The following is an 11,853-nucleotide window of genomic DNA, read 5'->3' as shown; positions in this document are numbered from 1 at the left end:
AAACCACACGTTTGAGGATGTGGGACTGCCTCATTTGTCTGGTTCAATTTCCTGTCAGTGAAGTGAAAGATACCTTCTCTGAAATCTGGATGTTACAATTCTCGAATATGTGCTCAGAACACCAACTGTCTAAATATGGTTAGACTGAAGTCTCTGTTAACAGGAAGGTTCCCATCAGTAATATATCATTTAACTCACTCAGATTGCCCTGGAATGACCCTTTCAGACCATGTAACTAAACTGTTACATTTTTTTTTCATTCTAAAGTCTCATTTTGTGTGTTCATGTCAGTTTATTTCTGTAAATTAAATCATACCTATAGCCTTCTCCATACCTTTTGATGTTCAGTCTGAAAGATATAAAACTTCTAATGTATAATAGGTGTGTTTTTGCAGAATGTACAGCTCAACAAATCCTGGTATTATAGTGCCACCATCTGGATTCAGCCAGAAACCTGTTTTGCTGTTGACCCGCCTTGTGAAATATATTGAATTGTCCTCTTGTTCCCTGTTGCTGTATTTTAATATTGGAAAAACACTTTTTCGTGATTCATAAAACTTTATTCTTTATTTGAATATTCTTTGTACAAAAACATGGTAAAACATTCTGTAAAAAAAATAGATATGTATAAAATATAAGTAAAATACAGTATTAGTACTCTACACAGTTAAACATCTTATGCTGAATAATATATCGTAAAATAGTGCGAGGTAATCAGCAAAGGGAAATGTTATGAAAATACCTGGATTCGCAGAATAGCGGTCATGTGGTTAATGTTTGCTTTTAATGCAATATGAACAACAGAAAGTTGAAAGGAAGCACGGCTTGATACATGTAATGCATCATGGGAAATATGCAGGGACATGCTGTATTGCTCACGTCTGTGTCGTTGAAGAGTCTGTCAACTCCTGAGGTTTATTAACATTACTGTTGATGTGTGTGTGACTCAGATAGCGATGGAGTTGGAGGTGTCGGCAGACTCCGACCAAACAGAGCTTCTCCTGCTGAGGACAGACTGGAATTTGGCACTTGTCTTCATCCTGCAGCCCAGAGACCTCAGGATGTCTATGAGCTGACGCCGGAACTTCACGCCCACAAAGGCGTACAGGACGGGATTGAGGCTGCAGTGGAGGTAACCCACGGAGGAGGTGATGGTCTTTGCTTTCTCAAGAGATGATCTGATGCTGCAGGTATCGCTGCTGTTGACAGAATGAAGTGTGTCCACCATGAGCGTGATGTTGAATGGCGTCCAGCAGAGAAAGAAAACCACCACCACAGACACGATGACCCTGAAGGCCTTCTGCTTTTGGAGGCCCTGGGAGCCGCAACGCAGCTGCCGCAGGATGCAGGAGTAGCAGAAGATCAGGACCGCTGAGGGGAGCAGGAAGCCCACAATGTGGTAGAGCAGGCGAGATGCCTGTCGCCAGTCGCCTACTGATTGAGAGGCAAACTTGTAGTAATTGCGAACGCACTCTATTTTGTTTCGTCTATCATCCTTCACAGCCTCCAAGAAGACCCAATCAGGGATAGAGAGGAGCAAGGAGAAAGTCCACACGGCAAAGCAGCTGGCATTAACAACCCAAGGCTTTTTACGGGAGTACATGTGGGTGGCATGCACGATGGACAGGTAGCGGTCCATACTGATGCAGGCCAGCAGGAAGATGCCACAGTAGAAGTTGAGCTGAGGGAAGAGAAATTAGCCAGTATCAATTAAAAGCTTTTCCATAATACAGGTAGTTTTAGTGCATCTTTCCTGTTGCAAACCTCTTACCGTGAAAAGAGCCCCAGTGATCTTACAGAGAGGAGTACCAAAGGTCCAGCCATCAACTTGAGCAGCCTCTGCGGCCCAGAAGGGCAGCGTCACCAGCAGCAGGATGTCAGCCACACCCAGGTGGAGGATAAAGGTGTCTGTCACGCTCCAGCTCTTCCTGCTCTGAACCAGAACCCCCAGCAGCACTCCATTTCCCAGGATGCCCACAAGAAACGCCACAGAGTATAGAACTGGGATGAACACCGCCTCGAAATTCGTGTCGTCAGCCAAGTTGCACACGTCGCCCCCATAACAACAATCGCTCACATTGCTGGAGGAGTCGTTGTATAAAAAATCAATGCCATCAAGAAACCATTCTTCGTCCAGTGTTATTGAGCCACCTGTCTCCAGAAGTGAATTCTGCAGAAAAAGAAGAAATTAGTTTGGTTTGAGCATTGGAGCTGTACAACCACATGGTGGTGCTGTCTATCTCTCTCTCTTTCTCTCTATTTCTATCTCTCTCCCTCTCTCTCTCTCTCTCTCTCCCTCTCTCTCTCTCTCTCTCCCTCTCTCTCTCTCTCTCTCTCTCTCTATCTGTCTATCTATCTATCTATCTATCTATACCAGCATTATCAAAAAAAAAGCTAAACTTAAAATATTTTAATGTATGTATTTTAACTGCATGTAAGATTTCCACCATGGAATCTTTTTTTTAAATTTGTTTCTTTATTTTTCAATTAATTTTATTTGAAAAAAATCGAAATTACTTTTTAAATGTTAAATGCATTTCTTTATTTGACCAACAATGCATAACATTAATTTAATACATTTTTGTGGGATCCAAATTAAAAAAACAATTCAATATGTAAATCTTAAATATTCTGAATAGGTTGTCTCTATGCCAATGCCTTTCACGGGGATAAAAAGGAAATGCAAAGAGTAACAGAGTTTTCTAAGGACTGATGATACTGTTTAAATTAGCTCTGTGCTGTCAGATGGGAAAGAGAAATTGATTCACATTCACAAGAGGAAACGCATATTTAGCACATTCAGCAACAATCTGTCACGATGCTGGATCCTTCGCAAACTTCTGCAAGTTTTAGTGAATGAGAGAGAAATGTATGTCAAATACAAACCACATCACAGTGCTTACAGCTGTGGCACCTCAAGTGCGACAACGAGAAATCAAATGTGTCGCTCCAAAATTCAAGTCATGTTCATCAGTAATTAGTAAGGTAAGATCAAATATATGCAAAACAGGTGTCCAGGGAAGCTGAAACACAGATGTGAAGTGAATTTTTCAAATAATATTATACAGTATAAGATAATATACGATATCATAAATCTATATAAAATTGAATCTTACTATCATTCCTCTACATCCTGGTAACATATGTAGATTATCTCATAGATAATAAATAAAAAAAGCAATGAATTACCCAATCATTTTCGTCTGACATTGTATTGTCCATAGTGAGCAGGTGCACGAGGCAATGTGATCCGGTGTAATAGAGATAGCTCTAAAGCTCACAGAGGAAGTAAGCACAGATGGGGGGGGGGGGGGGGGGGGGGGGGGGGGGGGGGGGGGGGCCTTCAAGAGGCCTGCAAGAGGCCATAAAGTTACTGAGCAATAGTTCAGTTCACAGCACGCTACACAAGTGCTAGTGTTGAAACAGATGGAGGCAGCCACTGGTAACCATGTTGAGTGGCTCCCAAATGATATTGCAATATGTCAGATAAGCATAAAGGCTATAATACAAAGTTAATACATATTTCTGATGGACAAGACTTTCAATAATAATAAAATAAAATTTTATTTTCTGTAACCTCTCCTGTGATAAGACAAACTGTACAACTGATTGACTGAACAGGGAAATGAGTGTCCATCACTTTGTAACTTTGTTTGGATAAGTGCTATACAAATGCAGTTATTATTATTATCTATTATCTAATGCTGCATTAGTAATGCAGGAACTACGCAGATTTACTGAAGCAATATCAATGAAAAGCTTCTCTGTTTTAAATCATCAAGTCATGTGTTCCTCTCTGTGGTATTGAATATCGGTTGTAAATCTCTCGTAAATGATTTAATCTGTATTCATGTAAGTAATTTCATTCTGCACAACCTCAAGATGTGTATCTCCATTTATTTCTCAGTATTGTTCTTGTCTGTGGCACCGGTGAACCAGTATGCAAACACAGCATCTGTGATAGCACAGCTTTGCAGAAGTTCCTGTTGTTTTCACACCTTGAGGACTCTAATAGATGCAGTGTGGAAGTTACGGAAGTGCAAACATCTCATTACAAATGTCAGACTTATGAGTGTTTTACCCCAGAATAAAAGAGCAACATTTGTTGGAGCACAAATGAGATAATGCTAACCCATAGGAGCAGCGATCATACTTTACGTTTAATGTAGGACTCAAAACTGAAACCTTAAAATGCCATGACATTCAATTTGCAGTGATTTTGAGGATTTTTCATTATTTAAAAGCATAAAGGAGGGATTATGGGAAATATATCGATGCCTGAAGCCTCAGATATGGAAGATATGTCATGTTCTGCCTTATTTAAATTTTACAGTGTGTCTTATAAAGTGTGTTAGATCATGATAATGTTTTTAAGTTCACTGTGAAACCATGGCAATGAGTCACTAGAGGAACTGAAATTTCCAAATGTTACTTTTGATTCCTGGATCTACATGTTTGGTTGTCAGGTTTCTTAGTTGTCATATAGTTTTTATGCAGAGATTATTCCTCCCTTGAACTTTTTTGACTGAAAGTAGTTGGCATTGTCACAAAGAGGCCACTAACTCGAAAACCTGAGCCGTCAGAAGTCACATGGACGTCTGGTTGTCAAAAGACCTTAAGGATTAATAAAAGGAAAAGAGGACAGGGCTCAAATTACCAATTATCTTTTGGCCTCTTGAACATGAAATCTCTAGTCTGCCTGTAGGAAATGTCTTTAACCAGTTAACCCAAATAATAGCTGATTAGATTTCAGTGGTCACAGTTTAAAGGTCATGGACCTCATAGCAGTCTGTAAAAAAATGTATGACACCTGGTTGGCAGAGGATTACAAACACCGGGTGTAATTCTGCCTTTTTGCTCTTGCTCACCCATGATAATCTTGTCTCCCTCACTGGTCTTAGAAGGTGCTTCTTCCAGCACAATAGACGAAGATGGAGGATTCTCTGTGTCAGGGGCTGTTGGGAGGTGTAGTGTTTAACATGCACTCAACCTTTTGTAAATACTAAGGCCTAAGTGGCTCAGTGTGGAAAGTTGATTAAAAAGGCTCCCCTCCGGGACTGGTAAAGCAGAATCGGCCGTAACATTAAATAACTTCTTGTACTTTTTCAGTCTTTCTCCATTTTGTTTTCTTGAATTTAGTAAAATGTTCTCTTTGTACTATATATTTTTGGGGGAAATACTGTCATTCATTTTAATACTGGAAACATTTGACTCTTCGTGTTACATCATCAGAATCAGTTTGGTTTTTGTCAAACTCCTGACATTTTACACCCACATCAAGAACTCCATATTAGCTGGAAACCCTCAAGAGACTCACAGACAAAAAGAAAAAAAAGACAGAACCCACAGTTTCCTGTGAAACATTTGCAACCATACCTGTCATAACCTTTTTTTTATGTCCAGTTCAGCTGAAACAACAATGAGCAAAAATAGTCGGTTAAGATAAGTTAAGATAGACTTTATTCATCCCTCTCACTACTTCTTTATACATATATTTTTTTTTACTTATTTTTCTTGCACTCTTTTTTTTTATAGAGCATAAAATGTATCCACTTAAAGGTACAGTGTGTGTTTAATTGCATGTTGCAGCTGAACACCCCTCACCTCACCCTCTCCATCCAAACATGAAGAAGAACCTGTGGTAGCTTCAGTTGTCATAAAAACTCAAAAGGTGTTTAGTTTGTCCAGTCTGGACTAATGTAAAAAACATGTCAGCCTCCGCAGAGTGGACCCCCTCGATGTAAATATAAAGTATTTAAATATAAAGGGCCTTTTCTGGGGTAAAGAAAACTACAATTCATACAATTTAGATGAAATGAACTAGTGAAAACATCATGAGGATTATTCTACATTAAATTTCTGCCAATTGTTCACTTTCACCAAATTCTTACACACTGGACCTTAAACAGGAATATATCAGGAAAATTTAATTCTAAATTTAACTTTAGCATCTAGCATATCGGAGTCCTACATACACTGTTAAATGTTGGAAAATTGGAAAAAGTGCTGGAAATAGTTCACTCAAAAAGAAATTCACATAACACGTGGGCAATGAGGGGAAGTGAAAGAGAAAATATTTTAGTTTAGGGTGACTAAGTTTGAATGACTTATTGTAGCCATCACGTTTGTATGTCATGGAAAAGCAAAGAAAAGCAAAGCTTGCAAATCTGTTTTCAAAGATTCTAACAACACCTGAAACTGTGGTTTTCTTGAATGTGGTTTAGCAGTGTTTCTCTACACATGCAGCATGATCACACTCAGATTGGTGCGGTAGCTCCATCTGTTGGAAATATGAGCTTTCAGAGTGATGCTTTGAATAAAATACCTTTTCTGTTGCGGCTCACATTGTTTGGAACAATTTCCCTGAGGAGCTCCGCCTGGCAAACTCCTTCTCCTCTTTTAAATCTCTCTTAAAGACTTGTTTTATTGGTTTGCTTCCTCCTAGTTCTGATCTTACCATCTATTTAAATAGTTTTATTTTGTCTTGTTTTTACTCTATTCCCATCGGTAACATTTTTATTCCCATATCTGTGTTCGAATGATTGTTTCTTATTGTTTCATTTTATTTACCCTCAATTTTTGACTTGTAAGGTACCTTGTAACCATGTTTTAAAATGTGCTTTATAAATACATTTTATCATTATTATCATTATTAATCATCAGATCAATTTCTGATCTGTGTGTATGTGCCACAGTGGTGTAGTATATGGGATGTTGAACAATGTTATTTAGAGGAGAGTAAATTGTGTATTTATGTTTGATTGATATTCTATCTCAATCAATAACGTTTTATTTGTATTGCCCATATTCACAAATCGCAGTTTGTCTCATAGCGCTCTAACAAGGTGCGACATCCTCTGTTCTTACCCCATGATCAGCTGCTCCCGCAATCCCCCATCTAGCATCCCAGTCACTCTCTGTATCTATCTGTATCTACAGGTGTGAGAACAACAGGGAGTGTGTCTCTGACAGCTGCAGGAAAACATCTGCTCCACCGCCCATTAGAATCTCTGTTGCATCCTGTACTTCCACTAGAGGGCAGTGTTTTTTGAGCCCGGCACATGTTTACGTCATCCGAGCAAAACCCGGAAAGAGGGACCACGAACTTCGGCGCTGTGTTTACGAAAAGAGCAGAGAAGTTCGTGAGTGTTCTACTTTTCCTGAAACTAGTTTGTATTCATCTTCTGTGAGCTAAACGAACAAGCAAAGCCTCGACGTATAACACGGAGTGATTATAAGTCAGTATTCGTCGGTTCGGGCTTTTCTCTAAAACGAAAGTAAAGTGCTGAGGACTGACAGGATGGACGAGGACATGCCGGAGGAGCCTTTACCCATGAGGCAGGAGCTGACCTGCCCCGTGTGTCAGGATATCTTCCGGGACCCTGTTCTGCTGCCCTGCACCCACAGCCTCTGCCGGGAGTGTCTGCAGTGCAGCCTGCAGGTGAGACGGAGCTGCCCGCTGTGCCGCGCCGAGCTGAAGGAGGGACAGGCCATCTCCAACCGGGGGCTGAGCAGCGCCTGCGAGGTGTTCCTGCGGGAGGCCGACTGGCTGCGCGGCCAGAGGCGGCCCGGAGATGACATCTGCGGGATACACCTGAAGCCGCTGGAGCTGTACTGCGAGAAGGACGAGGAGCCGGTGTGCGTGGACTGTGTCTCCCTGCACAACACGCACAGGCTGTGGCCGCTGAAAGAGGGAGCACCGCTGTGCAAGGTACAGTGCCCCCTGCAGGGTTCAGCCACTTCTGTCTTTTTCCCCCCCTTCTCTTTCTTCTTCCACTTCTTCTTCTTTTCTTTTTCCTCCTCCCTCCTCCTCTTCTTCTTTTTCCTCCTCCCTCCTTTCTTCTTGACTGGAGTGAGGAGCAGCAGCCTGGCAGCGATGATTATTCCCTGATGTCTTAACACAACCTGACACATTTTCTAAAGTTATATTTTGCTTCTCATCTTTTAAGCCTGATATAAAAGGGATAGTTCACTGAAAAATGAAAATTCACTCATTATCTACTCCCCACCATGTCGATGGAGGGGTGGGTGAACACCAGTTACAAGCCTGAAATATCGTACTGCTGTTTGCCTTTGGTTAATTAATACTCTGCTCTCTTACTCGTACAGAATGAGCTCAAATACAGAGTGGACATCTTTGAAAAGAAAGTGGATTCGCACAGGAAGATGAAACACATATTCAGCAACACAGTGAAGCACATCAAGGTGAAAGTTTCTGTTATGTCTGATGGTGTCGACATTATTCAAGGTCTTTATTGTCACACAGGTTATACAAGAAAATCTTTGCAGGGAATCTCCATGATGAAGACAAAGTTAAGTAGCTAAAGTAAAGTGTTTAAAAGACAAAACAAGATGAAGTAATAGAATAAAATGTGTTTTTACTAAATGAATATATAATAATAAACTAATACTTCTTAGAATAGAATAGAAAGCCTTTAATGTCATCACACAATGAAGCATGGCGAAATTACAGCAGATATACTAATAAAAATAAACATGTTGACAGGACGTTAGGGTGTAGGATGACATTTATACATTACCTCAAAAACGATAAGGATAAAAAAGCACAGAATCAGGGAGTCAAGAGCCGCTGCGTCCATACGCGCCACCATCTTGGAATATATATCAGACTTGATAAGAACAATGTGTGTGTGTGTGTGTGTGTGTGTGTGTGTGTGTGTGTGTGTGTGTGTGTGTGTGTGTTTGGCATGAATTGTTCATGGTTAAGGTTAGAGATGAGGTTTTGATTAGACCGTCCACAGTGAATGGAAATCATTGCAAAGTCTCCACCACAGCTGCTCTGTACCTGACATCTACAGACGAGAGCGTTCTGAGTGACTCACACACTACAAATCAACTGCAAAGTTATTGATGTAAATGTTCTCCTCTGGTTTAATGCAGGATCAAGCTGGGCAGGCGGAGAAACACATCAGGGCAGAGTTTGAGAGGCTCCGCGAAGCGCTTGTCACGGAGGAAGCCCGGCGTCTTCAAGTCCTCGCTACTGAGGAGGAGCAGAAGATTGCTGCCATAGAGGAGCTGATTACCAAGACAAACAACAACATCGTCGTTCTGAAAAAGCTCATCGACACTCTGAAGATGGAGATGGGCAACGAGGATCTTAACCTCGTGCAGGTAAAAGACTCCATAGTCATGAGACTTTTGTTTTGTCTACGATCTTTTAGTGTTTTACATGGATTAAAAAAATTGTGTAACTTGTCTCAGTCACTCTTTTTTTTTGTTTTAGAATTTCAAGAGTTTGAAAAAGAAGTAAGTAACTGCAAAATACAATGTTGCAAGTCATATATACTGTTATTTATCCAGGTTTCCACTGCTTTTTGTTCATGTCGAATGTCTCTCATTAACTTCACATATTGCTCTAGAGCCCACTGGCCTCATGAAGACCCTTGCATCCCTGATGACTCTCTTTTGAACATGGGCAATCATGTTGGGGATTTGAGCTTCAAAATCTGGAAGAATATGCAAACTCATGTCAAACACTGTGAGTACATTTCTCAGGGTGACCCACGATATTCTCTTCGCCTTCACATATGTGTCACTGTGCTCCAACACTGCAGTAAACCATTGCCAGTATGAAAAATTATACAAACAGCCAAGATACCAATCCTGCAAACATTCGGGTGGGACTCGTTAGCTGGGGCCACCCACATCATTTGTGTGTGCACTGCAAGTGAGCGCAGGTGGGGGAGACATAGGGCAGAGGCAAGGTTATAACATACAGTATTCACAATAGGACTTGAAGAAGCAATATGACAATTACTGCGTCTCTTCCTGTGTGTGCAGATCCAGTGGTGCTGAACCCTAACACAGCTTCTCCATGGCTGACTGTTAGCGCTGACCTGACCAGTATGAAGGAAAGCTCAGAGCGACTGACCATCCCGGAAAACCCGGAGCGCTTCGATCCCTGTATCTTTGTCCTGGGTGCTGAAGGTTACACCTCCGGGAAACACAGATGGGATGTTGTGGTTGGTGACAGCGCTAAATGGATTGTTGGAGTATGCAAAGAGTCGGTGGTCCGCAAAAAGAAGTTCACGGTGTCTACGAACCGCGGGGTGTGGTCCATAGGCCTCAGCAAAGGGGTGTACAATGTCCTTACACCTGAGCGTACAGAGCTGCAGGTGCAGCAGCGTCCAAAGAGGATTCGCATCAAGCTAAACATGGATAAGGGGGATGTGTCATTTTGGGATGGGGAGACAGAAAAGCATCTCATCAGTTTTACACACAACTTTAACGAGAGGATGTTTCCTATATTTGGCCCAGGGCTCCATAGTGCATCTATGACTCTGGTTCAAGGGAAAATTGCCGTGCACACTTCATAATGGGCTATGATACTGCAGAGGGATGTTATTAGATCTAATAAGATGTTTCTAATAAAAACTAATTAGAAAGTTGAAAGAGATGAAATATAATAAAATTGGGGAAGACTGAGTATATGATGAATATAGATGTTTTACGTGATGTAATATGCACTAATTTGTAATTAATAGAGAAAACAGTACATTAATTAAATATTCACAAGAAAGCAATGATGAAGAGATGACGCTGACCATTCAGATTTGGCAACGGGGGCTAAAGTCCGAAATAAACATCTCAGAACTATGTCAGGAATGTAGCTTAAAGGATAATATGGAAAAACATAGGCAGCAAGTGAAGAAAGTCTTTGATAATAAACCTTCTAAAAGCGTTGCAGCTGCATGACTCATCAGTTACATTTGAGAAATGGCTTTCTCGATAATGACAGTGCACAAAAACTAAGATGTGATAAAATCATGTAGGTCAGTAAAGAGGAGGATTAAGCCCATTTATAGAAAAAAAATCTGCTGTAACTGAAAGAAACAGCATTAAATAATCTTTTGTCACTTTACTCTAGAGAGCTTGAGCGATATAAAAAGTGATGTTGGATGCTGCTGACCAGATCAGATACCAGCTCTCAATATCAACAAAAATTTGTGAAATTAACTATTCAAATGACTTTCTCCATAGCTACGCTTGTCTTTGAGAATTAAGCAATACATATATATATATTATATAGCCTCAATATTGCAAGAATCTTGCCTGGCTTGTTGATTTTTCAATAATTATATTGAGTTTCTGGTCATCACTCACCACAGTGAGGCCAGAGAGTTGTCACAGCGGTGACAGTACTGAAGGATGACAAACTGCTTTGACTGCTCTGAATCTGCACGTGCAGAAAACAGAACATTCTGTCTCCATATTGACATTCAATAAAAAATAATTAAAATCTAATTTGATTTGTGCACATCAATATTGATGACATGGGATTAACTTGCCATTGGTGCTTCCTCATTTCCAATTAGTGAAATTTGTGCCAGTGTTTCCTCAGTTTCTGTAAGATAAGATAAGAGATAAGATAAGTCTTTTGATCCCACAAAGGGGAAATTTGCTTGATAAAGCAGCAGATAGTCAGAATGAAGTAGACAAGAGAACATGTGAATGTACAAAACAGGCAAATTAAATAGACATACAGAGAATGTGTTCAATAATATATATTCTCTATTATTTGTAGAGAATAATGAATTAGAACATTCATAGGTGCATCATGATGGACATTATTTACAACTGTCACACGTTTGTTTTTTCTTTGCTTTATATTGTGCCCTTTGTATTATATATAGTGTGCATGCATGTGAAAGAAGAAAGACACGATCGTCACTGCACAGATGAAACAAAGTAAATAAAAAGTTGCCAGGTACTTTGAGAGAATCGTATTTTGATTTTACTTGTTTCCTATTATTTGAATGACTGCGATCCAGATGTGTGTCTGTCGCCGCCGCTGGGGGCAGCATCGGGACCTGGTCTTTTGTGTTGCTAACA

At 40.4% G+C, this 11,853-nt stretch overlaps 2 protein-coding genes across 3 annotated transcripts; one reads left to right on the top strand and one right to left on the bottom strand.

Annotated features, from left to right (window-relative positions):
* Positions 1-538: 538 nt before the first annotated feature.
* On the bottom strand, positions 539-3,308 carry cxcr3.1 (chemokine (C-X-C motif) receptor 3, tandem duplicate 1). The gene is made up of 3 exons (XM_020093065.2): positions 3,190-3,308; positions 1,772-2,170; positions 539-1,681 (listed from the first exon to the last, which is right to left on the bottom strand). The coding sequence occupies exons 1-3, from the start codon at positions 3,220-3,222 to the stop codon at positions 947-949; spliced, it is 1,167 nt and encodes a 388-aa protein (XP_019948624.2). The 5' UTR covers positions 3,223-3,308; the 3' UTR covers positions 539-946.
* A 3,747-nt stretch (positions 3,309-7,055) lies between these two features.
* Positions 7,056-11,731, top strand: trim35-28 (tripartite motif containing 35-28). 2 transcript variants are annotated; one of them, XM_020093037.2, is made up of 6 exons: positions 7,056-7,711; positions 8,110-8,205; positions 8,902-9,132; positions 9,245-9,267; positions 9,381-9,499; positions 9,802-11,731. In XM_020093037.2, the coding sequence occupies exons 1-6, from the start codon at positions 7,301-7,303 to the stop codon at positions 10,335-10,337; spliced, it is 1,416 nt and encodes a 471-aa protein (XP_019948596.2). In that variant the 5' UTR covers positions 7,056-7,300; the 3' UTR covers positions 10,338-11,731. The 2 variants fall into 2 exon arrangements, with proteins under 2 accessions (XP_019948596.2, XP_069393428.1); XM_069537327.1 differs by lacking the exon at positions 8,110-8,205 and having other exon boundaries at positions 7,068-7,711.
* Positions 11,732-11,853: the final 122 nt, after the last annotated feature.

The sequence above is a fragment of the Paralichthys olivaceus genome, chromosome 13 (genome assembly GCF_024713975.1).
Source record: "Paralichthys olivaceus isolate ysfri-2021 chromosome 13, ASM2471397v2, whole genome shotgun sequence".
Classification (NCBI taxonomy): domain Eukaryota; kingdom Metazoa; phylum Chordata; class Actinopteri; order Pleuronectiformes; family Paralichthyidae; genus Paralichthys; species Paralichthys olivaceus.
The sequence above is the reverse complement of the archived record's forward strand: the minus strand, read 5'-3'. Positions and strand labels throughout refer to the sequence as shown.